The sequence below is a fragment of the Leptonychotes weddellii genome, chromosome 12 (genome assembly GCF_054177405.1).
Source record: "Leptonychotes weddellii isolate Sample4059 chromosome 12, ASM5417740v2, whole genome shotgun sequence".
NCBI lineage: Eukaryota > Metazoa > Chordata > Mammalia > Carnivora > Phocidae > Leptonychotes > Leptonychotes weddellii.
In genome coordinates, this window is record NC_138380.1 from 12,782,051 (window position 1) to 12,807,257 (window position 25,207).

Below are 25,207 nucleotides of genomic sequence, written 5' to 3' on the forward strand. Positions count from 1 at the left end.
CTCGGCGCTCCGCGCGCCCTGCGGGCCCCCCAGGCCGGCCTCCGGTGGACCAGTGCCGCGGCTCGCGCAGGCCGGGGCTGAGCCCGGTTCCCCGCGCCGGACCCTCTGTGCCCGGTCGCCGTCGCCTCCGCCGGCCGTGCGCGCCGAGCCTGCCCTGGGCGAACCGCAGCCTCCGCGCAGAGCCGGGGCCCGGGGAGGAGCCGGTGGAGGCGCGCGGTAGCGGGGGTGGCGGGGAGGCGCGGGGAGGGAGGGTGCGGGGGGGGGCGGACGGGGAGGGAGGAGGCGCCGAGGAGCAGGGACAGCCCCACAGACACGGCCCCGCCGGCCGCCCGCTCCCGCGGCAGGATGCCAGATGCAGCCGAGAGGAGCGCCGAGCCTGGAGCCGGGAGACCTGTCCTCTAATCCAGCTGCCCCTCCCAGCCTCCGGCCTGCCCTCTGTAAAATGGGAAAAAAGTTTACAGGGATGGTGCGGTGAGACTTAAGGAAGACGGGGGGCTTTCCTCTGGCGTCCCGGAGCTGGAGCAGAGGGGTGGGGCTGTCACTTGGCCCAGACTCTTGAACCAAGAGAGAAAGGAGAGAGCAAAGATCTGTGGGGACAAGTGGGGCAACATTTCAGATTCAGTTCACACTGGTGAGCATCCACGAAGCGCCAGGGACTCTTACAGAGTTGAGCTGACGACATCCCCAGTTTAGGTTGAAAACTGGAAGTCAAGGGCATTTCTGAAGGCTGCACCGTGCAGGTGTGTGGTTGGTGGGTTTTCTCACTCCTGGGCCAGGGCTTCCTCAATGGCCTTCACTTGGCCTGTACCCTCTCCCTGGCTGACCCACAGACACTTGAGGCTCTCCCCCTGAATTTTCCCTTTCTCATCCCAATCCCACATCGGTTTCCTCATCCTCAACTCCTGTATTTCCATAGGGATGAGAGCTTAATCTGCATAATACAAGTGGTAGGTTTCTTGGCTTATTCCCTTGGATTGGGTTTGAGAAGTCAGATTGCCTTCCCACCATACTGGTGTATGCCCAGAAATCCACAAGTTCATCTAAGATCTGCAACCAGGATGCACATTACCCTGGGACACCAGTGAGGTCTTAGGTCTTGGCAGTTGGAGGGCTAGAAACACATCATTTATAATCATTTCACTTTACATAAGGGAATAAAGTGAAAAATTGTCAAACCACACAAAAAGAAGAAAAACTAAGTACTGGTAGTAGAACATATTTTATTCCATGGTTGTATTTTGGCATAGTCTCCTTCACAGAGTCTATTCTTGGCTGTCAACAATCAGATTCTCATTGCCAAGTCCGTGTGACTATAGCTGTATGATTCACTACTACTCCACTCCAGCCACGGGGTCTTCAAGGTCCTTCTTCCTTGGGTTCAGGAAGACAAGGGGACTGGGGGTGGGGGTGGGGCAGGCATCTTTCTGTTGAAGAAATGCTTCTCTGCTGGGGCAGAGCCTCCCTTCTGTCAAGCGTTTCTGTCTGGCTCGTGGCTCATCTTGCTAGAACAAGTCTTCCCAACAGGAAAGGACCACTCCTCTGTCCTGCCCTTTTTTTATCAACAGGTTCCCAGTGATGCCTGTGATCCGTCATCTTCCGTCAGCCCCTTCTCAGGCCCGGTGATGACTTAGAATCTTCTTCACCCTCAGCCCCACCCTACTATGCAACCCATATTTGTGACCCCAAGTAGAGCACACAAATCGGATGTTCAAAGCGGAAATAGTGGGGGTCGTCAAAAGACTTTGGCCAAGAGATTTTCCAGTCCCGGAGCCAAACGTGAAACACATTGCCAATGATACTGCGGCCCAGGAAACGACCACGGGCTTGGTTAGTTCTCTGGACTGTACACATCCAAAGATGATCGTGGTGAATAGATCTTTGAAGCAGCAAAGAATTTGGCACAGCCCGGGCTTTCCCTAAGCTGCTCCAAAGATTGTCCTCAGGAAGGAAGAGAGTCCATGAGAGTTAAAGGATGTGATCGTGACGATAAGGGTGGGCAAGGTGGTAGCTGGTAAATCCCCACATCACCTTTTCTGCACCTTCTCACTGGCCAGTGGGGCCCTGGGGATGGCCACGGGGGTTAGCCAACACCAGCCTTTTCGAGTCGTATGTCAGTGTCTCTGATAACACAATTCCCTTGGGATTTTGGGGGGGGTGGGGCTTCTAATGCAGTGGAACAGTCACAAAGCCATCTACTGTCCAAGTCACAGGCCTATCTCTGTCTCTTACTGACTTCTCTTTCCTGGCATTCCCCCAACCAGGGTCACGTGCCCATCACTGACTCAATGATTGCAGTAAGGTCCAGGCCATACATCCAAGCCTGGAGATGGGGTCAGGGTCATCCCCACCCAAATTGCAGGGTTGACAGGGAGGGAGAGATGATTCCCCAAAGGAAAGACAGGCTGATATTCCTGGAAGGAAGAGGAAAGCCTGCTGGCAGGAAAAACAAAAAATTATATGGCATATATTTGGAATAGTATGCAGCTGTTTAAAAAGAATAAGGTAAATCAGCATACGCTGATTGGGAACAATCGCCCAAGACAAATTAAGTTAGAAAAAAGCAGTATGCAGAAGAGTGCGTACAGTGTGTACTCATTTGAGTCTACCAAGATGTGGGTGAGTGTGTGTGTGCTTGTGTGAACATTTTTGCAAGAATACACAAGAAACAGTGAACGGGGGTTTATCTCTGTAGGGTGGCACTGAGGGGTGGAGGGTGGAAGGAAGACTCTGCTTGTTTTCTATCCTTCTGAATGTTTAACTGAGTACCTGTACATTTTCATTAAACATCCACCAACCAGGTCCCACCTTTAAGTTGCATTCAGAGCATCTATGTTAGAATTTTTGCATCAGAGGAAGATCGCTGTGTGCGTGTAATCTGTGACTTGGCTGGGATTTTGGTTGAGAGGCAATTGGCCTGGGCTAGCCAGGCCTGGGGGCCACAGACCAGGAGCTGGGCACAGCAGAGCTAACTGTCATGTGCCTTGGTCAGGAGCAGAGGCTGGGAAGAACTTCAGAGGAAGAGGGAAGCAGAGGGCTCGGCTCTGAGAGCTCAAGTCGAGGGACTTTATTTTTGGAAACAGAGGGGGCCTGAATTTGGGATCCAAGGGTCTTTGGAGGGATCTCAGGGCAGCTGCCAGCCCACTGGGGCCCTTTTTTGGCACCCTGGCCCCAAGGATGCCCCAGAAGTGCTTGATTTTGCTTTGGCCATTAACACCACTTACCAGTATAGGGTGACGAGTGTTTATATCTAGTTAACATGTAGCAGAAACATTCTGCTAATCACCTAGACATGTCAGATCAACTCCATGGTATCGTTTCTTAGTCCAGGGACGGTGTCTGCTCCTGTGTTCAAACTTCATCAGGTGCCACTCGGGCGGTCAGGCCACCTGCTCACAACTTTACAAAATGGGGAACCTAAGAGACAACCCTGACTTGCCATCCAGGAACTGCCAGCCATATTCACTTTCCCCCATGATACATGAAAATCAAGTCGACAGGAATCAAAAATTCCTCCTTAAACAAATTCATTCAACACTTATTAAGCATTGGGGCACCTGGGTGGCTCAGTCAATTAAGCATCTGCCTTTAGCTCAGGTCATGATCCGGATCGAGCCCACGTCGGGCTCCCTGCTCAGCGGGGTTTAAAAAAAAAAAAAAATCATTGATCATCAGCGACCTGCTGGGTGCTGTGTTGGGTGCTGGGAATACAGAGGCCGACAGTGTGTCCAATCCTGGCCCTCGGAACTTCCTGATGAGGGCCCCACCAGCAGGTGGAAGCTGAGCCTCTTGGCGGTCTCTCTTTCTCTTTAGAAATTCCTGAGTGAGAGACCACCAGGCCTCATTCACCACAAGGCTGAATGCCCTGGGTACCAGCTCCGAGAGTGACAAGGCAACTATGTTTAGCATTTCCTGATGGAACCAGAATCCGCAGTCAAGAAAAGCTGGTCCTGGCCAAAAGATGGACTTTTGGATGAGAATGATGTCTTCAGTAATAATCCTGCCAAAAACCACTGCCTCATGCATTAGCCTTCTCCCTAGAGGGTAATAGGAACCAGGAAGTGACAAAAAACTCAACTTGTACAGGCTGGGGAAAAAAACCAAATCTGATTTTGTGTTTTGTTCCTACAAGGACAGAAATAAACACTTTATTACAAAATGAATACATAGGATGTTTTCATGCAAACAATGTATACATTTTAAAAATAACTTTTCTTTAGACTTTGGTATACAGTATGTGCTCCTAAGCATTTCTTAATATATGTAAAATAAATACTTATAATTTTTTTTTACAAAAGTAGAGTTAATACATTCTGCAACTTGCTTCTTCTGTCATTTCATATAGCTCTATTGCATTCCTTTTTAACACTAACATAGAATTCCACAGTATGGAGGTATCAAAATTATTATTACTTCATTATTTGCCTATTGGTGGACATTGAAATTGTTTCTTTTTTTTTTTAAGATGTTATGTATTTATTCATGAGAGACAGAGAGAGAGAGAGAGGCAGAGGGAGAAGCAGGCTCCTTGGGAGCCCAATGCGGGACTCGATCCCAGGACCCTGGGATCATGACCTGAGCCGAAGGCAGACGCTTAACCATCTGAGCCACCCAGGCGCCCTTGAAATTGTTTCTAATTTTTAATAGTACAAACAACACTGCAATGAACATCCTAGCACATATAATTTTGTGCTCTTGTAGAAGTGTTTCTCTGCAAGAAATTTCTGGAAGTGGAATCAGTGGGTCAAAACTTCTCTGAGAAGGTTCAACTTGATTTTGTGGTGAAGAATACTGTATAATGAAGAGTCTGCAGATCAGAGAGTTATAAAATAATAGACAAGATTAATAATTCAGAGTAACCTGTAAAGTTTGCCCAAGGGTATGCTTTGTGGTGTTGGGCTGGCCTGGTCAGAAATGTTCCAGTCAGTTTCCTCATTAGGACAGGAAATCAGCAGAGCAGGATTCCTGAGTCGGTGTCTCCCTGATCCCACTGACATGAACGGGAGAAAAGTTTTGATGTCAGCATCAGGATTAGTCATGAACTGAACACATCAGTAGATCGCACGTGACGATGGATCCCACAGCGAGAGAAACTAGGAAGCATCGGCCCTCAGACTGGGAGGTGCTGTTCTGAAGCGAGAACAGCGCCCCCAAGAGGCGTTTGGATGTCAGCGCCTGTGCCCACACAACCGGGACTGGACCTCTGCCTGTTCAGGCAATGAGCTGGGGGTCAGTTTCTCACTTATTCTTAAACTCACCCAGAAATATTTGCTGTCTAAACCTCTTCTTAAATAAAAGTAATACAATACAACACAATAAGACTCTGGGTAAGTCTTAGTGAGTCTGAGTAAGTCTTAGTGTTTTCCATCTTGTGCGATTTTTCAGGCAATGGTGTAGAACCTAGTGAGCGGGTGGCGCGGACTCGCCCGCTCTCGCTGCAGTTTTACTGTTGTCCCAGCATCACTGAGTATTCAGCAATGTTCCAGAAGTGATAGGAAGTAGCACAACTGTTTGGGAAGAGGGTCCTGAGGTAAGAAATAAAACAATAGCCAAGGAAAAGGTAGTTAATCTATAGAATGAGAATAAGCACAGCAACAATGCTGCACTGAGATTCTTTTTTTTTTAAGGAGCAACACAGGAACCAAATAAACATTCCCCTATCCCAGGGTTTCTCAACGTCCACACTGTTGACTTTTTGGTCTGGAAGATTCTTTGTCGTGGGGGGCGGTCCTGTGCACTGTCTATCCACTAGATGTCACAAGCAACCCCAGACACTCAGTTGTGACCATCATTAATGTCTCTAGAACTCTTGTCATTTTTGAACATTTGGAGATTCAAGAAGCTCTTGGGAAGTATCTCTCTGGAACACCCAGCATCCCCCGGGGGACTCTGCCCCCTTCCCTCATCCTGATCGGAAGCCTGAATTCAGCTACCACGGGGCCGACTGAGTGGCCCATGTGGAAGGGGAGCGGCCTCGGAGGACCAGCAGCCCCACAAACAAGAACCCCATAACTTGGTTTCTGGAGCAGCAGCGTGCGGTTGCAGGGAACCCTTCCAGAAAACTGCAAACTCTAGGGCAGTCCTGCCCAGAGCGAGATTGAGGGAGAAACCCCAGGTGAGGGGGCCAGTTTGGAGAATTACAGGCAACTTCACGCGCTGCCCAAGTATTTCTTGAGCACCTGCTCCTGGGGTGTAAGCTACAGTGTGCGAGGGGGCGGGGGGCGGGGATAGACAATACACCTATCAAGGTGGGGAGCCACTCTGGTGCTTCGAGGAGACTGTTCTTGCAGTTCACTCACAGCTCCCACCTCGGGGGTGGCCTTGAGCCCGGGGTCTGTGCCTCAGGGGCCCCTGCTCGGCCCGGGCATGCTCTCTCTTCCTCTCAGGGCTCACGTCCTGCCCGGACTCACTGCTTCACCTAAAACCCGGCTCCCACCCGGGTGGCGCCGCGCAGGGGCAGGGGGCGGAGCACACGGGGGCAGGGGCGGGGCTGTGCTCCAGAGCCACGCCTCCGAGCACCGCCCCTTCCCCCGCCCCCGACCACGCCGGCGTCCTCCCCTGCGGCCTCGCGCCCGCTCCGTCCCGCCGCGGACCCCGCCCCCGGGAAGGCGCCCGGCGTTCCCCTTTCCGCCTCAGGCACCCTGGCGGGGAACGCCGAGGAGCGACGTCCCGCGTTACCCTTACACAGGGTCGCCATCTAGTGACAGCAGGATATACTGCTGCGTGCAGACGTGAAGCCGGTCGCCGGTACGAGTTTGGAAGGTTCTGGTTAGTGCGGGAACGCTTTGGGGTGGGGACTGGACCCACTCCCAGGCGCTGGGGTTGGGGGGAGGCTGATGGGTGGCCCTTCGCTCGCCTGCACCCCGCGGCCCGGGGGCCCCCTCCGCAGAGGAAGGCGGGCCTGGGCCACGTCTGAGGAGGGCATCGTGTCAACAGTAGCCGGGTCTTCTCGAAAGGAGAGGCCGGCGGCGCCAGTGGGGTTAGCTCCGAGAGCCCGCCCTCGGCAGAAGACCTGTCTGCAGGTTGGTCTGGCTTAGCGAAGCCCGCTCTGTGTCGGGAGCGGGGAACGGTGTGCAGGGAGACAGGGGCACCGGAGGGAGCTCCGCCAGCTCCGAACAGGCCTGCCCCCGCGGAGCGCCAGCTCCAGAAGACAGGGCAGGGGAGGACAGAACTCCTAGGTTCCTGGAAAGGCCTCCGGGACAGCCAGCTCTCAAACTTGCTGCAGCACAGACCCAAGGAACAAGCGCACTCTGCGGCACACATCCAGGTGGGGACAAGACTCCAGTCGCCTATTTGTAGATACCCCCGAAACTGTACTAGGGGTTTTCTTGCATCCCCCAGGTTGGCTTCGTGGAGGGAGCGTGTTTCGGGACAGAGTACCGGGTCCAAACTCAGGTTGGGCTGCTCGCTGCTGGAAAATCAGTCCTCGAGAGACAAGTGATGGTGGGAAAGGAAAGGTCGTTTTATTCAGTAAGCAGGCAACTGGGAAGCTGGTGGACTAATGTCTCAAAGACCATCCTCTCCCTCCAGGCGAAGCCAGAGGGTTTTAGAGGGGAAGGGAAAGAGGGGAGGGGAGAGAAGGGGGCTGCATGCTGGAGAAGCAGGTGTCCAGGTGCTTAGTCCTATGTTGTCGGCATGATCCTGAACAGACTTGCTGGCATCTGCGGCAGCTGACCTTATCTTCTGAGAAAGTCTGGTCCTTCACCCCCAAGGCCAGTGGTCTGCAAATCTCAAAGAAAGTTAGTCCTGCTACAGATCAAGGGACTAAGGGGATAAGTGCCTTAATAGAAGCAGATGCAAACTGAGGACAGAGAGAGCAATCAGAGCTGCCATGTAAGTTTGTGCAGGTTGCTCACTGCACAAGGGCACCTGGTGGCGGTGGAGGAGTGGGCACCGGGCACTGGGATCTGGAACTCAGCCCTTACCTGATCACAAAGCCATGCAACCTGGCAAGGGCTGTGTTGGCCAAGAGGAAGGGGAGCCCTCTTCAGATTCACCTGCTCTCCAAGAGCCTGCCCACAGGGGCCCCCTTTTCTTTCTCAGACACAGAGAGGGGCAGGCTGCAGCCCTTGGGGAGTTAGGTGACTGTCTTTGGGGAAAAGGCTCCTGCATGGAGCCCCAGCCCAGGATTCTTTGGTTTCTGTGGGCCACAGTCACCTCGCTTCTCCCACAAGTAGAAACTCCCTTGGAGGTCCACTGTGTGTTAGCCAGAGGGCCAAACCTTTTCTGGTGTTTGTGGTCTCCGTCAGGGGCACTGCTGGGGAACAATGTCAGTGCTCTTGTAAAAGCCTGGTATTTGATTATAAAGTTTTTCAGGCAAAAACATGTATTTGCACTGTTCTGTTGACTCTGGCCTGGTTCCCTAAGCCAAGCTGTGAACAGCCTGCCCCGGTTTCTCTTGTTCCCAGAATCCTTTAGGTGCAAAGACACACCTCTAGACTGAAAGGTCAGTATAGTCCCAGTGGACAAAGATTAAGGAGGCCCCAAAGGTGAGTTTATGTTTCTTCCATCTGGTCTATAAAATCTGAGCGGTTAAGAACTTTCTGATGTTGGAAATGGTTGAGGTGTTTCCTCCTGGTCTACCAGAGGACCAGGGGAAACATACACATTTCCTCAGGCTGCTGCAAGAAAGTACTACAGCCTCGGTGGCCTGGACCGCAGAAATGTACTGTCTCACACGTCTGGAGACGAGAAGTCCAAGATCCACCAGTCATCAGGACTGGCACCTTCTGAGGGCTCTCGGGGAGAACCTGCTCCTGGCCTCTCTCCCAGCTTCCAGTGCTTTGCTGGCGATCTCTGATGGGTTTTGGCTTGTAGACACATCACACCCATCTGCCTTTATGTTCACGTAGCATTCTCCCAGGATGCATGTCTGTGTCCAGATCTCCCCTTTTCATAATTACCCAGTTATACTGGATGAGGGCCGCCCCCCATGGCCTCACCGTGACTAATGACATCTCCAAAGAAGGTCACATTCTGAGGTACTGGGCGTTGGGGTTTCAACATACGCATTTGGGAGGACACAATTCAACTGAGGCCCTTAAGAACCCGAAACAAGATGGCGGTAAAGCCCTCAGTTTCTACCCACTGCTGTGGTGACATGAAAAGGGATGTGGGAGGGAGGGGACGTTCAGCTCATAAAAGCCGCAAGAAAGTTTTTCTTTCTGCGTCAGGTTTGTATCAGCATTGTGTTCTTATCCCCAGGTAAACAACAAAATCTCCAAGACAGACAGACAAGCCAGACAATCTCTTCCTTATGTGTTCCCAGACCATAAGGGAGAGGGAGGTTTCAATAACCAGAGTAGGCCGGGAGCTGCCTCAGTAGCCAGGGACAGGCACGTCCGTAGAAGGCCTCGCAGACCTGGCCTGCCCGAGCCATCGCAGCACGTTGTCCCTTTGGCTTTTCACATCATAAGTTTTCTTAATCATCGTCGTGAAGGTCTCCTTAAGGTTAAGGTTAACCATAACTTAAATGCTTGTGTTAGTTGATGGGTTTTGCTTGCAGAAATGTCCTAATTCTGGCTGCAAATCAGTGTTTAATTCCCCAGCATGGTGGCCAGAGGGGCTGTCATGCTATCTGAGTCATGGCATTTGAGTTATTTAAATCTGTCACATATAAAGTCATCCACAATCCGGATTTGGGGCTTGGGTGAGGCAGGTGGAGAAGAGCCTGCCGCAGATGGCCTGGGAACGCCTCACGGGCAGAGATGCGGTGAAATCAAGAAGCCACTGGTTAGAGCTTCATCCTGTAGACCAGAGGGCCTTATGTGGCTGTTCGTGGGTGGCCTATAATCTCTGACCCCCTAAAACTGAAAACTGAAAAGGTGTGTATTTTACTACAGAGGGGAGAAGATTGCCAGCTTTGATGCACTCTCAAAGGAACCTCTATCGAGAACGACTGACTTGACTCTCCTCCCCTCACACATCTTTATAGTAAAACAGTAAATTCAGTTTTCTTCTAATGGGTAGAAGCTCATCACGAAATTTAGATCCATTAGCAAAGGGAGCAAGACCTTTAAACTTGACAGTGGTCCATCTCCTGGTTTGGACCTTGAATTTCCTGTCAAGGTTATATATATGGACTTATAATTTGGAATGTGCAGGCTAGGTTCTTGTGGCCATGAATTGGCATATGTTGTGGTCCCCTGTGGCCTGGGGTCTCTGATGGGTCCCCACTAGTAGAAGTGTCTAGTCCTTTATGGAGAAGCGGGGACCTTGATGGAGCCCATGGACTTGGTCCCAAGATTGTTAGGGACGTAAGGCCCTTCCCCCAGCAGTTTGCCTCTGTGGAGGGTTTTTGTTCATGTCAGCTAGAGTTGAGTGGCAGATGACTTCTACTTGGGCCAAAGGATTCACATGTTTATAATTAGGACAGAAACTCATCCAATACTCTCTCTCTCTCTATGTGTGTGTGTCATGCTCCCACTTGTCTGGCCCTCCTCCAACCACTCTACCCTATTACATATATATGGATATTATATATATTTATAATGGATAATATTCATGGTACATAGTAGGGAGAGTTCTGTCTGCATCACAAAAAGGACAACCGGATATCACCTTTTACAGAAATAAAATAGGAAGTTTGAGCAAACTGTTTTAACTATTTTCTTTAGTAGATTTCCTTTACAGCCAGAGATCAATAGCCGCCCCCTCAGATGTCACTTCTTCCCTAACTCACAGATCTGGCTTTTACTTTGGGGACAGAAGCTTCTTTTTCTCGACTTGCTTGCATTTTCTCTTCAATGTCCTCTAGAAAGCTTGGGTCATTTTGACACACACGTACAGTGCTCCGGGAAGATCTCCGCCTTACCGTGTGCTCTGACCATCTCTCTCTGGCCTTCCCTCTCCTTGTATTTGACAGGCTGGCAATCATGTAATGCTCACTACCATGCAGCACTGTACAGCATCTGCCCAAATATGCTTGCTGTTTGGAAACTGTTTGCACAATAGCACCAAGAGCGTGGCCCAAGGACACCCCCTCCCCGGCCAAGCCTTATGCCGCAGAGTCAGCATCAGTGTGTCTTATTGTCTGGTGCTCCTGGTCTCCGTCAAATGCCATGCTCATTACCTGTCTTGTTAACCTGGGCCCCAGAAGGTCCTTACAACTTCCACTTTTGGGGCAGTGAGGGGATTTCAGGCTCTTTCTGGGCCATCTTTGGTCAGATGGGAAGGGTCTACACCTCGAGGGCGGTCCCAACAGGTGCAGGAGAGGTTTTCACGAACGTCCATGGTCAAGCAATGTCTTGGCTGTGGGCTTCCCCTGCTCATGCCAGTCTTGGGTCGTTGGGACCCCTGAGGCATGGCTGGCTCTGTGGGTGAGAGGTGGGGTCAGACTCCTGAGGCCCTAGAGAAAAGGGACGTGTGGTTTGGATGAAAGCCTGAGGGAAGATCTGGCCGTGAGGTGTGCTGCCATGGGGACTGGCAGGGAGGAGTGGCCATGACGGGGGTGGGGGTGCAGCATGTGGAGCTTCCCTGAATTCTGGGGCTATTCCCTTGTGAGGGGAGAGGGTGTCCCTGGGGAGTCACAGTGTTCACGCAGGACCCTCCTTTCTCTCACATGGACAAGTGCTCGAGTGTTCGAGGCCCTTCCGCTATCTGAGACGGGTCTCAGGAAGCAGGCCCACTGATGTTGGGGTGAGCAGAAGGGGCTGAGGGCACAGTTAGAGGCAGGTGAGAGGGCGCCATCACAGATGCAGAACAGGATTGAGAACAGGGCCTAGGAGGGCAGGGAACTCTGTGCCTCGGGCAGGTGACCCCACGCCTCGGCCAGGTGACCCCACACCTCGGGCAGGTGACCCCACAGCTCGAGCAGGCAGAGGCAGCCAGGTCAGTTCAGTTCTGATGGAGCCAATTTCAGGGCCCAAAACAGTCAGGGGAGACCGAGCCCCAGTTGGCTCTTTCATCCCGAGCAGCCCAGAGCTGCCCATTGGCTCCAGCACACTGTCTAGCCTGGCACCAGGCGGCCCAGCTTCCCTGGGAGGACCCATCTTTCAGATCCAGGCAGAACCAGAATCAGGAGGGTCTTTGGCCTCACTGAGCTCTGCATGATCCAGCCTGGAGTGGGTAGTCGGGGTCTTGCAGAAAGATGCCCCACATCTTCTCTGTAATGAGTCACCCACTGGGGCCCCGGGCACAGGGTCCAGCAGAGGGGCCCTTGACCAGGGTGCGCACCAGCGGCTCGGACTGGGACCGGCTTAGCCCAGGGTGGTACTCACCTAGACTCTAACGTGAGTGAGGATTGAGCCCCCCTGGAGCGGAGCACCTCGTCACGCCTGCTCTGACCGCGATCAGGAAACAAGGCCAGTGGGTAGGAGTAGTCTGATTCCCAGTTAGCACTCTTACTCTCCTACTGACTCATTACCAAAAAAGAGGGATTTTCTGCTTCTTCCTCTTCACGGGACAGTTAGACTTTTTTGTCCTGAAAATGATAGCGTTCCTGGCCCCCAGGGAGAGTTGAGTGTTTTATTTTTAAAAGTCTAGGCTTATAAAATAATCATAACACAGGAGATTTGGGATAGAGGAGGACTCTGGATTGAGTCCAAAGAACAGCCCAAGGATGGAGGATACCGGGTGGGGACCGGTGTTCCCACAGTGCCAGAGAGCTGCTCCCAAAGGGCAGGGAGGGCGCAGGGCCTCCCACTGGGGATGAGGGGGTGATCAGAGGGGTGTGGAGGCTGCCTCTGGACGGTGTCGCTCTGCAAGGACACCCAGGAGGAGGAGTCTGACACTCACGCACAAAGGCTGTATTAGTCAGGGTTCTTCAGAGAAATCTGAATCAATAGGAGATATCTTAGACTTTCTCAACCTCTCTAATTGGGTGAGCCAATTCCTTATATATATTAAAAGGAATAATATATAGGGGCGCCTGGGTGGCTCAGATGGTTAAGCGTCTGCCTACGGCTCAGGTCATGATCCCAGGGTCCTGGGATCGAGTCCCGCATCGGGCTCCCTGCTCCTTAGGAGCCTGCTTCTCCCTCTGCCTCTCTCTCTTTCTCTCTCTCTCTCTCTGTCTCTCATGAATAAATAAATAAAATCTTTAAAAAAAAAAAAGGAATGATATATATTACATAATCTTATGAGGAAGTAGCTTGCCCAATGATAGAGGCTAAAAATTCCCGAGGTCTGAAGTCAGCAGGCTGGAGACCCACTAGGCCAAATTTGGGGCCCCCCTCACCAAGGTGCTCCTGGGCGTTTACTGTTCTCAGACTCCAGTGATGGGGGTCTCCCCTCAGCCTGATGGAGTCTTTTACACACTTGTGATGTGAGGGGTTGGTGGGTGCTTCTCTGAGTCTCGTGTCCCCTGCCTCCCTTGTCCATTCTCCTCCTGGTCTCCTGGGGCTTACACCTGCCCCTGTGCAGATTGTTTCAAATGCTGAGCCCCAGATGCACAGAGATCAGCTAAGGTGGGGGCCGTTATCCACAGGAGAGCTAGGTCTGCCCCAGATGTTACTAAGTTGGGGCTATCTATTCACACACACACACACACACACACACACACGTCACTCATGACCCAGCATGCACGCACTGCTCTCCACAGGAACAGTTCTAGGGGTGGAGCTCCCAGCAAGAGAGGATCTCTGTTTTGACTTGCAGAAAGCAAGCAGCTGATGACTCAGGGAGATGTTTGCCTGCTGTTCTCGGTGTCTCCTTGGATGAGCTTGCATGCATCCGGGTGGGATGTCTTCTCAATCCCTGTGTCAGCTGTACCCACACACCTTTAGTTCCTGCACGGGAGCCGTGTGAGTCTCTACCCTGCCCAGGCTACTGAAGGTGGATCGTCCACTGAATGAGGTAGGAACAGGACTGCCTGTCACTCCCAGTGGTTGGCTGAGGTCTCAGAGAGCAACAGAGACAAGGCCAGGGGGTGCGGAGTGAGTGTGTAGCTGGAGGCACTTGAAAGCTAGGCCTAGCCTGCTGAATAACTGGGTCAGCACCTCGACCTCAGCGCAGTTCATGACTCGCATGGACCAGATCAGCTAGAGACTGGGAGTGAAGCCTCCGGGGCACCAAGAGGGAGGGACTAGGGGAGCCAGAAGCAGGAAAGGGGGAGAGAAGAGGAGTTTGGGAGTCAGAGATGCGTGACGGCATCCTGGCCTTCCCACTCAGGAGTCATGGGATCCTGGGCTCTCTGACTCCGTTTCCTCACCCCTGCAGTAGGAATTCTGGTGCCTTCCTCCCAGTTATGACAAAGTAAACAGACGCAACAGCCGGATGCCACATACGAACTTGATTGAGGCCTGGTTTGAAAAAAATTGGGGACATTTAAACAGGATCTCTTTAGTATCGTCTGGTATGGAGTAATTGCTCAGTTGCTGGTTTGGGAATGGTATTGTACCTATTTAGGACAACATGATTTCTTAGGAAATGCGCGCTGCAGTATTTGAGGGCGAAGTTTCCTAAGGTCTGCAGCACACTGACATGGTTCAGCAACCAAAAGTGTGTTTGTGTGGAGACAGGCAAACAAAATGATGAAATGCTAACTGCTGAAGCTAGGAGGAAAGGATTCAAGTGTTCACTGCTGATTCTTTCCATTTTTTCTTAATGTTGAAAATGTGTCAAAAATGGGGGAGAACAAGAATAAATGAGCAAGATATGCCAACCCCCCTACACAATGCCCGTTTAGCAGTCTTTATTTTATAAATATTCACTAAGCCACTGGGGGCGACATCAGCTGAACATGCCAGATACTGCTCTGGGAACACAGCAATGATTTCTAGAAGGCCAGAGACAAACATTAAACAATAAAACAAGTATATGAATTTGTTAACCAAAGAGAGTGCTGAAGTGCTCTGAAGACCGTCCCCAGGTGAGGGACAGGGGACCCGGGGGGTGGGAGTTCCTCTGAGCCTCTGAGCCTCTGAGCAGGTGGAATGTGAGCCGAGGATGGACCGGGCCAGGGAGCCGGCCATGCAGAAACTACACCTCCTCCTCCCATCTGTGTGTCCAGGAGCCCTAGAAGGGCTCAGGATGCCAGAGGGGACATCAGCCAAGAGCCTGGGGGGTGGGGGGTGCGGGGTGGGGGGTAGGGATGTTGGCTTCCTCCCTGGGAGAAACCAGCCATGATTTAGTTTATGCTTTTGTAACTCTTGGGTCTGTTCAGACAAGTCAGATACCATCACTCTCCCTGGACCAGTGAACTCCATGGTGTGGGGGCAGGAAGAAGGGACAAGGGTGCCTGCTGAGCCACTTTCTGGAAGCAGCCCAGGATCTGGAACTGGCCCCAGAGGCAGCCCTTTACACAGCCCCTGAGACTGGTAAAGACACTTCCCGGTAACACAATTCACAAATGGAGGTGTGTTCAACTTCATTCATAACTGAAGAAATGCAAGTTGAAATTTTGTATTTTCACCCATCAAATTGGTAAAGACTAAGAAAATTGATAACATCCAGTGCTGAGGGGGCTGTGGGGAACAGCCCCTCATCCGTGGTTCCTTCAGCTTCTCGTGGAGAATTTGGGGAATTTTGACACTGTCCATCACATGTGAAATTGTGACCATGCTTTGGCTCAGCAGTTCCATTTTGATGAAGCTATTCTGAAGATGTCATCAGTTGGATTTTTGAAAAACAAGGCACAAGGATGGCACTGAATTATAACTGTGGCTTTTGCAGTGATTTTGTGGAAACAGGACTGACTGCCCGAATGTCGGCCAGCAGGAGACTGCTTAAATAAATGATGTATGGGTATGGATTTAATATGAGTAGAGTTTTAGAAATAAAATATATGTACATATAATAACGTAGGTAAGATAGGCATAGAAGAAAGTCCAGAAGACTCTATATTGAAATGTTAATAACGGGGATATCTGGAGGCATGAAATCACTTTCTTTTTTTTTTTTAAGATTTTATTTATTCATTTGAGACAGAGAGATGCAGAGAGAGAGAGAGCATGAGCAGGGGGAGAGGCAGAGGGAGAGGGAGAAGCAGGCTCCCCTCTGAGCCAGGAGCCCAAAGTGGGGCTCAATCCCAGGACCCTGGGATCATGACCTGAGCGGAAGGCAGACGCTTAACCATCTGAACCACCCAGGCGCCCCATGAAATCACTTTCTATGGCATGCATTTCTGTAGTATTTAAGTTCTGTATCACAAGCATGTATGGCTGTTGTAAGCAGAAAAAAAAAAAGGATTTTAAAGTGGGAGAGAAGGATGGAGGGAAGGGTGACAGCAGGTAGTGGTTCTTCTCTGGGGGCAGCCAGGATCTGAACCCCCTTGAAACAGCTGGAGAACTCACCTGCCTTAGGGTCTCCCACCACACGAGTGTCAGTGGCCTTCTGACCACAGAGCCCCCATGGCTCACCATGGAAGGCACAACGGAGATGGCTCCAGAGCCCGGCCCTCGCCTGAGGGAACCCCATGGAGCCCAAGGCAGCCGGTGGTTGAATTTGGGTTTTCTGCCACTTGCAGTCAGAGTGGAAAATGATATCTTAACTTGAGGTAAAAAAGGGAGGTAGGGGAGAGATACTGCGGGGTCTCATGAAATCCACACACATGGACAAGGAAGCTTCAGGAAGGGCTGAAACCAGGGAAACGCCAGGGACCCGAAGAAGGGTTTGTGGGTCTTCTCCCCAGGGAGCTGCCCTGCTGGAGTTGTGACACCTCCCCGCCCTGGGGTTCTCAGATCAAGTGCCAAAATTCCTGTGAGGGAGAATCTGATTGGGCCAGCTGTGTCCGCCACAATGACGGGTGGGGGTGCGCAGAGCGGGGGGACGCAGAGACCACCTGCATCCGTCCAGAGAGCCGTTGCCAGGGCAGGCAGCCATTTCGACCTGTGACTCCTTTGCCGTGGCAACCTGCGATGACAAGGTAACACACAGTGAGCCACTTAAACAACAGAAATGTATTATCTCCCGGCTCTGCAGGCAGGAAGTCCAAGGTCAAGGCATCGGCAGGGATGGTTCCTTCTGAGGTCTGTGGGAAAAGAATCTGCCCTGGGCCTGTCTGCTGTCTTTGGTGGTTTGCCGGCAATCTTTGGCCTTCCCTGGCTGGTAGACACATCAGCCTGATCTCCGCCTTCACGTTCACACAGTGTTCTCCCTGTGAGTGTGTTTGTGTCCAAATATCCCCTTTTTATAAGGACACCAGTCATGTTGGATGGCGGAACCAGGCTACTCTGGGATGACCTCATCACAGTCACCGCCCTAATTCCAAGCAAGGTCACTTTCTGAGGCTTGGGGGATTAAGACTTGAACATATGAATTTGGGTCAGGGCAGGGTGGAGAGACAAAATTCAACCCCTTAGCATAACTGTTATTATGGTCCAGGTCCAGAGAAAGATCTGGGCTGGAAGGACAGCTGGAGAGTCAGTGACCTAATGGAGAGTGAGAAGCCTTTGGGAGCAGACGGAAAACCAGCAAAGCACAGTGTGAGGAGAGCCACAGAGCAAGCACTGAAGAAATCTGCCGGCTTTGGTGATGTGTGGTGTCCTCGAAAGGGAAAATGTCCACAGACTAGCCGGGGCGAGAAACACTGCAGTGGCGTAAGGAGGGCTTAGGATATGATGCAGTGGATGGAGAAAGTGAGCGTTCAAGTAGGTTGGTCGTGCAAGGAAGAAACCAGTGTTAGCTAGAGGAGGAGATGTCGAGGAGGCATTTACAAGGTGCTCATGTTTACTGATGGTGGGAAAGAGCCAGTAGGAAGGGAGCGATTAAAGGGCAGGAGATCATCAGGGTGCCAGCTCCCCAGAATGTGCCAAAGCTGTGTACCCACAGGCTAGGGACTCTGCTCAGGAAGTGTGTGTGAAATCAAAGTGGGACTGCACACAACTGTGGACAGAATCCAGAAAGCAGGTTGGAAGGACTGGCCAGGGCCACATTTTGAGTCCACTGTAGCTTCTGCTCCCGCTTCTTGCTGTCAATGTTGGCTCCATTTCTGGCCCTGGTTGATACCAGTGCCAACCGCGGTTGGCAATGTTCAAGATGGAATTTAGATGCCCTTGGGTGCCCCTGAGTCAGGAGCACAGCCCAGTTCGGTGGGCTGTGGCCCGGGTAGCCAGGCCTCGGGGTATCCCCCACAAGGTCATGGGAGTGAGTCTAAATGTTAAGCCCATTGTGTTTTCCTCACTGACCCTCTCTGGGCCCAAACATCTGGAAGGTTAGAGATCCTTGATGTTATAAACTGTTTGATAATCATCATCCCAGGAGAAGATATGTAAGCAGGAAAGCAAGTCAGGGTGCTCCTCTCTTAGCTCCAAGTCACAGGAAATGGACAAGAACCCTGTACTACACCACTCTCAGGACAGCAGCCACCTCTGAGAGGTCAAAAGGAGGGTAGAGACCTTGCCTTTATATTTTATACTTTATATATCTGTGAATTATTTTAATTTTTATAGTAATCTTTATCAGCTCTAAAAAAAAATCTTACAACATGCCATCTTTTTAAAAATGGATTTTTATTGGGCGCCTGGGTGGCTCAGTTGGTTAAGCGACTGCCTTCGGCTCAGGTCATGATCCTGGAGTCCCAGGATCGAGTCCTGCATCGGGCTCCCTGCTCGGCAGGGAGTCTGCTTCTCCCTCTGACCCTCCCGACCCTCCCCCCTCTCATGTGCTCTCTCTCTCAGTCTCTCCCTCTCAAATAAATAAATAAAATCTTCAAAAAAATAAATAAAATAAAATAAAAATAAAAATGGATTTTTAAGAATATATATAAATACATTCTCTTTCTAGAGAGTGGAAACATTATGGATAAGATTAAAGTCTCCAAGACTATCTCCCCTGCCCACCCCCCAAACAATCTACAGCAGAATCCACAATTATTATCACTTTGGTGCATATCATTTTACACCTTTTTAAAATGGATTTTCATGCATGGATATGTCCCCACATTAAATATGTAGTCTGGATTTTTGAAGGGATTAAACAACATATTTTCATATAGCACTTTTTTTCCACTGGACTTTTTCTCTCAATTACTTGTCTTCAGGGGCCATCCCTCCCTGGCATTTCTCCTCCACATCCTCCTTCCTTCCCTCTCCCCTAGGAGTAACCTGTCCCTGGTGTTAACAGATGCCGCTCCTAAGACCAATCCGATAGAAGTCCCTGGGGTACGGTTTGCCAGATTTAGTCAATAAAAATATAGGTGGCTCAGTCAGCTAAGCAGCTGCCTTCAGCTCAGGTCATGATCCCAGGGTCCTCAACCTCCCTGCTCAGTGGGGAGTCTGCTTCTCCCTCTCCCTCTGCCCCTTCCCCCTTCATGTACTTGCGCTCTCTCTCTCAGATAAAATCTTTTAAAAGACCATATAGGTGGCAGGGGCGCCTGGGTGGCTCAGTTGGTTAAGCCTCCTACTCTTGATTTCAGCTCAGGTCTTGATCTCAGGGTCCAGTCCTTGGGCTCTGTACTCAGCGGGGAGTCTGCTTCTCTCTCTCTCTCCCTCTGTCCCTCCCAGCTCAAATAAATATTTTTAAAAATATAGGTGAGAGATTAAATTTTAATTTCAGATAATGAATGATTTTTAAATACAAGTACACAGTGCTTGGGGTATACTTACTCTAAAAAACTCTCTTGTTTTTCTGAAATTCAGATATAACAGAGTGGCTTCTGTGTTATCTCTCAATCCTACTTTGGGGCACTTGTTAAAAACCATTGGCCTCCTCCCTTTATGAGATGCAGAAAGTCCGGCTGAAGCCCAGCCAGGATTATGTGTACTTTTAAACGGTATTCAGATCACTGGCCAGGTTTGGGAACCTGCACCACACCAGGCTGACTGGGGGCCAGGCTCCTCTCCCCGTGAAAATACACGTTCATGCTTATTCATCCCCCAGTTTTTAATGAGTTAGGGTAGTAGGAGTCACGCCTCCAGAGTGGCTGTCCCTGTGACTTCTGCTGTAGGGACGTCCACTCAGGTGTGGTGCCCCTTCCCCCACTACACTGTCGGGACAACCAGCTCTGCTACTTTTCCTCAGGCCGCCCAATTTCCTTTGGACCCGCTGTTTTTTTGAGGTCCCAGGATCTCTTACACACTTGGCCAACCGCTCTCAGCCCAGACTGTAACTCTCAAAATCAGCGCAATGGCAGAGGGCCGTGGGACTGGGGACAAAGAAGAGGAAGGAGTCAGGCGGGGCTCTGGGTTCTCCCTTCTGCCTCTACTTCCAGTTCTTTCTCGGTAACCCCGCGGGCAGACCCTCCTCCGCTCCTTTCCCCGCAGCCCTGGGGAAGCCTAAGGGGGCGTGGCCAACAGAATCCCAGCCGCAGCCAATCCCAGCGGGGTCCTTCGGGTGGGCGGGGGCAGAGGGGCGTAGCCTGAAAACTTCCGCGACCAGGCTGGACCAATCCCGACCCGGGAGGTGAAGCAGACTCCATACCTGGGCCCAGGTGCGCTCGCTTTGCATCTCTCGGTCGCTCCGCTCCCCGGATGCAGCGGGCCCAGGCGGCGTCCGGAGGAGACCCACCCGGGGCCGAGTTCCCAATGGAGCCCTTGGGGAGCCAGGTCGCGGGGCTAGAGCAGCCGCAGGTGCCCGTAGAGGAGCGACGGCTCGAGAGTCCCGAGAGCAGCCCGAGTCTGGCCCGCGCCGTAAAGGAAGCGGCGGGCGCAGGCCAGGACCTCTCCGGCGGGAAGAAGCTGTCCCCGCCTCGCCCGGCGCTCCTGCGGCTCCCGGCCCCCAGCCTGGGCTACGGCGCCTTCCGCCGCCAGGCCTCCGCCGGCTCCGAGCCGCCGTCGCCCGGCCCCACCGCGGCCGAGCAGCCCCGGGCCGGCGAGGCGCCGGGGGCCGAGCTGGCGCCCGGGGAGCCGCCGCAGGGCACCTGGGCCCCGGTGGAACTGCAGGTGGACGTGCGCGTCAAGTCCGTGGGCGTGGCGGGTGGCAGTCGCGCGCCCTCGCCGGCGCCGTCCCCGCGCTTCCTCACCGTGCCGGTGCCCGAGTCCCCGGCCTTCTCCCGCCACGCCTTTCCCGCCCTCCCGCTCCTGCAGCGGCCCCCCGCCCGGCCGGAGCGCGGCCTTGACGCCGAGGGCCGGGCGAGCGCCGCCGACGGGCGCTCGGAGCCCCCGGGCTCCCCCACGTGCCGCGGCCGCTGCAGGGAGCTGGGGCTGGAGAAGGAGGAGGACGCCGCGCTGCTGCACCGCGCCGAGACGGGCGGCGACGACAAGCTGCCCCGGGCCATAAAGCTCATAGGTAAGCCCGCGCGGCCGGGGAGGGGACGCCGCCGCCTGAGCGCAACACCCCCCTCCCCCCAGGCACCCAGCGCCGGGCCACTGCGGCGGAGGGCCGAGCGGGCCCGGGCCACCGCCCCGCTGCCCCGGTCCCACCTGTCCTGTCCCGCCTCGGATCGGTCACAGTCGGGGCTAGGTAACTGGACTGCATTTGTTTGCCGTGAAAGAGTAAAACCTTTCCACCACCACTCCGCCTCCCCACCGCTAGAACTTGCACATTACCTCGTCGTGTGCGCGGCATGGTTGGGAAGTGGAGGTGGGACGACTTCCAGGAGAGGGGAAGCCTTCCAGGATCACCTGACGATGCCGGCGAGAACCGGGTCCCCCGACCCAGGCTCCCTCCCTCTTTCCCTCCACGTATGTTGAGGAGCATTTGGCCCCAAACACTCCCCCATTCAGCAGCTACTGCGTGGGGACTAGGCACCAGACTGCTGGGGGCGGTGTGTGGGGGAGGGGGTCCGTTTGAGGGATGGGGTGCTTGTCAGGGGACAAGAAGGAGGCTGGAGGGGCGCCTGGGTGGCTCATTCGGTTATGGCTCTGACTTTTTTTTTTTTAAGATTTTATTTATTTATTTATTTGAGAGAGAGAGAATGAGAGGCAGGAGGGTCAGAGGGAGAAGCAGACTCCCTGTTGAGCAGGGAGCCCGATGCGGGACTCGATCCCGGGACTCCAGGATCATGACCTGAGCCGAAGGCAGTCGCTTAACCACCTGAGCCACCCAGGCGCCCATGGCTCTGACTCTTGATTTCAGCTCAGGTCTTGATCTCAGGGTGGTGAGATTGAGCCCCTCCCGAGCTCTGTGAGGGGCGTGGAGACTGCTTAGGATTCTTTCTCCCTCTCCCTCTGCCCCCCCACCTTAAAAAAAAAAAAAAGATATAAACAATCCTGGACAAGGAGCCAGGAGGGAGTGGTTGGTGAGCTTGGGGGCATGGGAAAGCTTCCTGGAGTAAGCGTTGAAAAGTGAGTAGGATTTGGGGGTGGCAAAGGCCCCTTCTAACTGGAAAGTTTGGGAGGCAGAGTGCCAACAGCTTGGCCAGGGGAGAGGAAGACCAGGCCAGCTAGACAGGCCTCAAAGCCCCAGGGTCTCTGCCACATCTTGGTCTTGGGTATAGTTCAGGAACACAAATCACTCGGGCTTTTGCAGAGTTTGGTGTGAGCACATTTTCTGAATGATGGTATATTGTCTTTTTTTTTTTTAGACTGGGGAGGGGCAGAGGGAGAGGGAGAGAGAATCTTAAGCAGGCTCCAGGCACAGTGTGGAGTCCCACACGGGGCTCCATCTCACAACCTTGAGATCATGACCTGAGCCAAAATCAAGAGTCGGCTGCTTAACCCACTGAGCCACCCAGGTGCCCCAAAGATGTATTTCCTATCCTATCACTGCTGTAACAAATTGCCACAAACTTAGTGGTTTAAAACAACCCAAATTTATTACCTTACTGTTCTGTGGGTCAGAAGTCTGATGTGGGCTCACTGGTCTAAAGCCGAGCTGCCCTCAGCACTGTGTTCCTTCCTGGGGGCTCTAGGGGAGATTCTGTTTCCTTGCCTTTTGTAGCTAGAGGATGCTGCATTCCTTAGTTCATGCCCCTCGGAATATTCAAAGCCAGCAAGCAATGTTTGGCTGATTCCTTCTGCTGCCCTCTCTGACTCTTGTTCTGCCTCCCTCTTGTTTCTAAGGACCCTTGTGTTTACGTTGGGCCTAACCAGAAAATCTAGGAAAATCTCCTCATCTTAAGGTCAGCTGATAAGCAACCTTAATTCCAACCAAAACCTTAAGTGCTCTTTGCCATGTAACCTAACTTATTCACAGGTTCCAGGGATTAAGACATGGGCGTCTTTGGGGTGGGGGTGGGGGGCATTATTCTCTCTACCACAATGGGTCTACAGCTTTTTGTCAGATTAATTAAAGGGTCTAAGACTAAAAAAAGTATAAATACAGGTCACCCTGGGATGGAGCCAGGAAGGGTCTGGGCAGGGAGGACTCAAGCTGAGAGTGAGAACAGAGGCTGGGGGAGGAGGTGTCTTTTGGAGGAGGTGGGGTGGCCTAGGAACTCCAGAGTAGTTAGAATTTTGGTGGGATGGGTAGGAAGAATGTACTCAGTGCTGGGTGCCTGGAGGAAATGGGGCCCTGAAGGGTGATGCCCAGTACGGTCAGGCCCAGCTGGAGGAGCAGGGGCATTTGTAATAACTTTACCTGAAAAAATGACACAAACGCGGACCCTCATTGGCATGAGCCCTCTGAGTCAGTCCTATGCTGGGCTTTGTATTTGGAAGTTTTCTTTTCTTTTTTTTTTAAGATTCCCCCCCGCCGCCCCCCCAAATTGAATAACCTTTAAGTCCCACAAAACCTGGTTCCACCCCAGGCCACCAGATCTGACTAGGAGGAAGCAAACAGTGTTTCAGCTGCGGGTAGGAAATGTGGCAAATTAAGATGGACTCACAGTTCAAGAGTAAACAGACTGTAACATCAGAGATGTCATTCCGAGATTGGGAAGGGAAATCGGGTGGAAGCTAGAGAGTGGGGCTGAAGGGAAGGTGCTGGAAAGAAAGGGAATGTATGTTATTATTGCCATGTGGGACTGGGTGTGTTTGCAGACAGGAGAGAATTCAATTTAAGGGCGTCCAGAATTGGAAGTGGGGTAAAGATGGGTTTAGAGGGGACTTTAGCTTTATGTGTGTTTTCATTTTTTTGTAAGGAGAATGTTTTGGGTTACCTGTGTAATTAGGAATTGCTTTGGAGGGGCACCTGGGTGGCTCAGCTGGTTATGGGTGTGCCTTTCGCTCAGGTCATGACCTCATGGTCCTGGGATCTAGCCCCACAATCATCGGGCTCCCTGCTTAGCAGGGAGTATGCTTTTCCCTCTCCCTCTGTCTCTTCCCTCCCCCATGCCGCCTCCCTCTCCCAGTCTCCCTCTCTCTCTCAAATAAATAGATAAAATCTTAAAAAAAAAAAAAAGGGGGGGGAATTGCTTTGGAAAGGGGGTAGGTAGGCAGGACTTCCTCTGTCTGGAAGTTTGGGAGGACGCTGGCTCTGCAGGAGGCCATTCCCAAGGTCAGCCGTGCAGCCCTGAGTAGAAGGTATGTGGGCCTGTGTAACCTGCTCTATTTCTTTTATGCGTTCTTTTCTGAAAGGCCAGAGCGTGCAGTCACGGTAGTTACATTGACGGAGGTGATTGGTAGATTTTTCCTTTTCTTCTCCAGGCTTTTTAGTTCTGCTTTTATTTTAAGACTCTCCATTTATATGTATCTTTTATTCCAAGCTTATTCAAATCACTTTTTTTTGATAACAGCTTCATCAAGTTCTAATCCATATAACCGCACACTCCAGCCGCTTCAAGCATACAATCCAGTGGTCTTTAGTACATTCCCAGAGGTCCACAACCATCACCACAGTTGGTTATAGCATATTTTCAACGCCCTAAAAAGAAATGCTGTGTCTTTTAGCTGTCAACCCCCAGGCTCCCCCAGGCCACCACTGATCCACTTTCTGTCCCTGTGGGTTTGCCTATTCCAGACATTTCATAAATGGACTCATATCATATGAGTCCTTCTGGGACAAGCTTCTTTCACTTAGCAGCATAAAGCTCTCCGTGTTCAGCCACTGTCCAACACACACCAGCACTTCCTACCTTTTCTGGCTGAATATTCTGCTGTGTGGATATACTACATTTTGTTTATCCATTTATCAGTTGATGAAAATTTGGGTCAAATCCCTTTAAGAAGCAGATTATGTAATTAAAAAAAAAGCAAACTCCAAAAAGGTCACAGATGGAATGTGACTCTTCGTATATTGGTGGAACACACTGCCCTTTTCAGTCTTTGAAGCAAGTGTTTTTTTTTTCTAATGGAAATGGGAAATCAAGGACTTCAAAAGTGCTTTTAAAGTTGAGTTATGATTGAAAGCGTGTTTTATGAAAAGCCTTGGAAATGTTTCCCAACTTTCTATGTGTATGTGTTGTGTGCATTCATATGGAGGTATATACGAATATGCATGTGGTTTTAAAAACGGAATTAGTCTTTTCAAAATACTAAAATATTTGCTGGAGAATTAACCTCTGCTGTTTCAG

The 25,207-nt window shown here is 51.8% G+C and overlaps 1 protein-coding gene across 2 annotated transcripts in view; it reads left to right on the forward strand.

Annotated features, from left to right (window-relative positions):
* Positions 1-20,276: 20,276 nt before the first annotated feature.
* The window catches only part of KLRG2 (killer cell lectin like receptor G2), a 17,730-nt gene continuing 12,799 nt past the window's right edge, over positions 20,277-25,207 (forward strand). For both annotated transcript variants that reach the window (XM_081800006.1, XM_081800005.1), the window contains exon 1: positions 20,277-21,102. In XM_081800006.1, the coding sequence (XP_081656132.1) occupies positions 20,346-21,102 (757 nt within the window). In that variant the 5' untranslated portion in view covers positions 20,277-20,345. The remainder of the gene's footprint in view (positions 21,103-25,207) is intronic.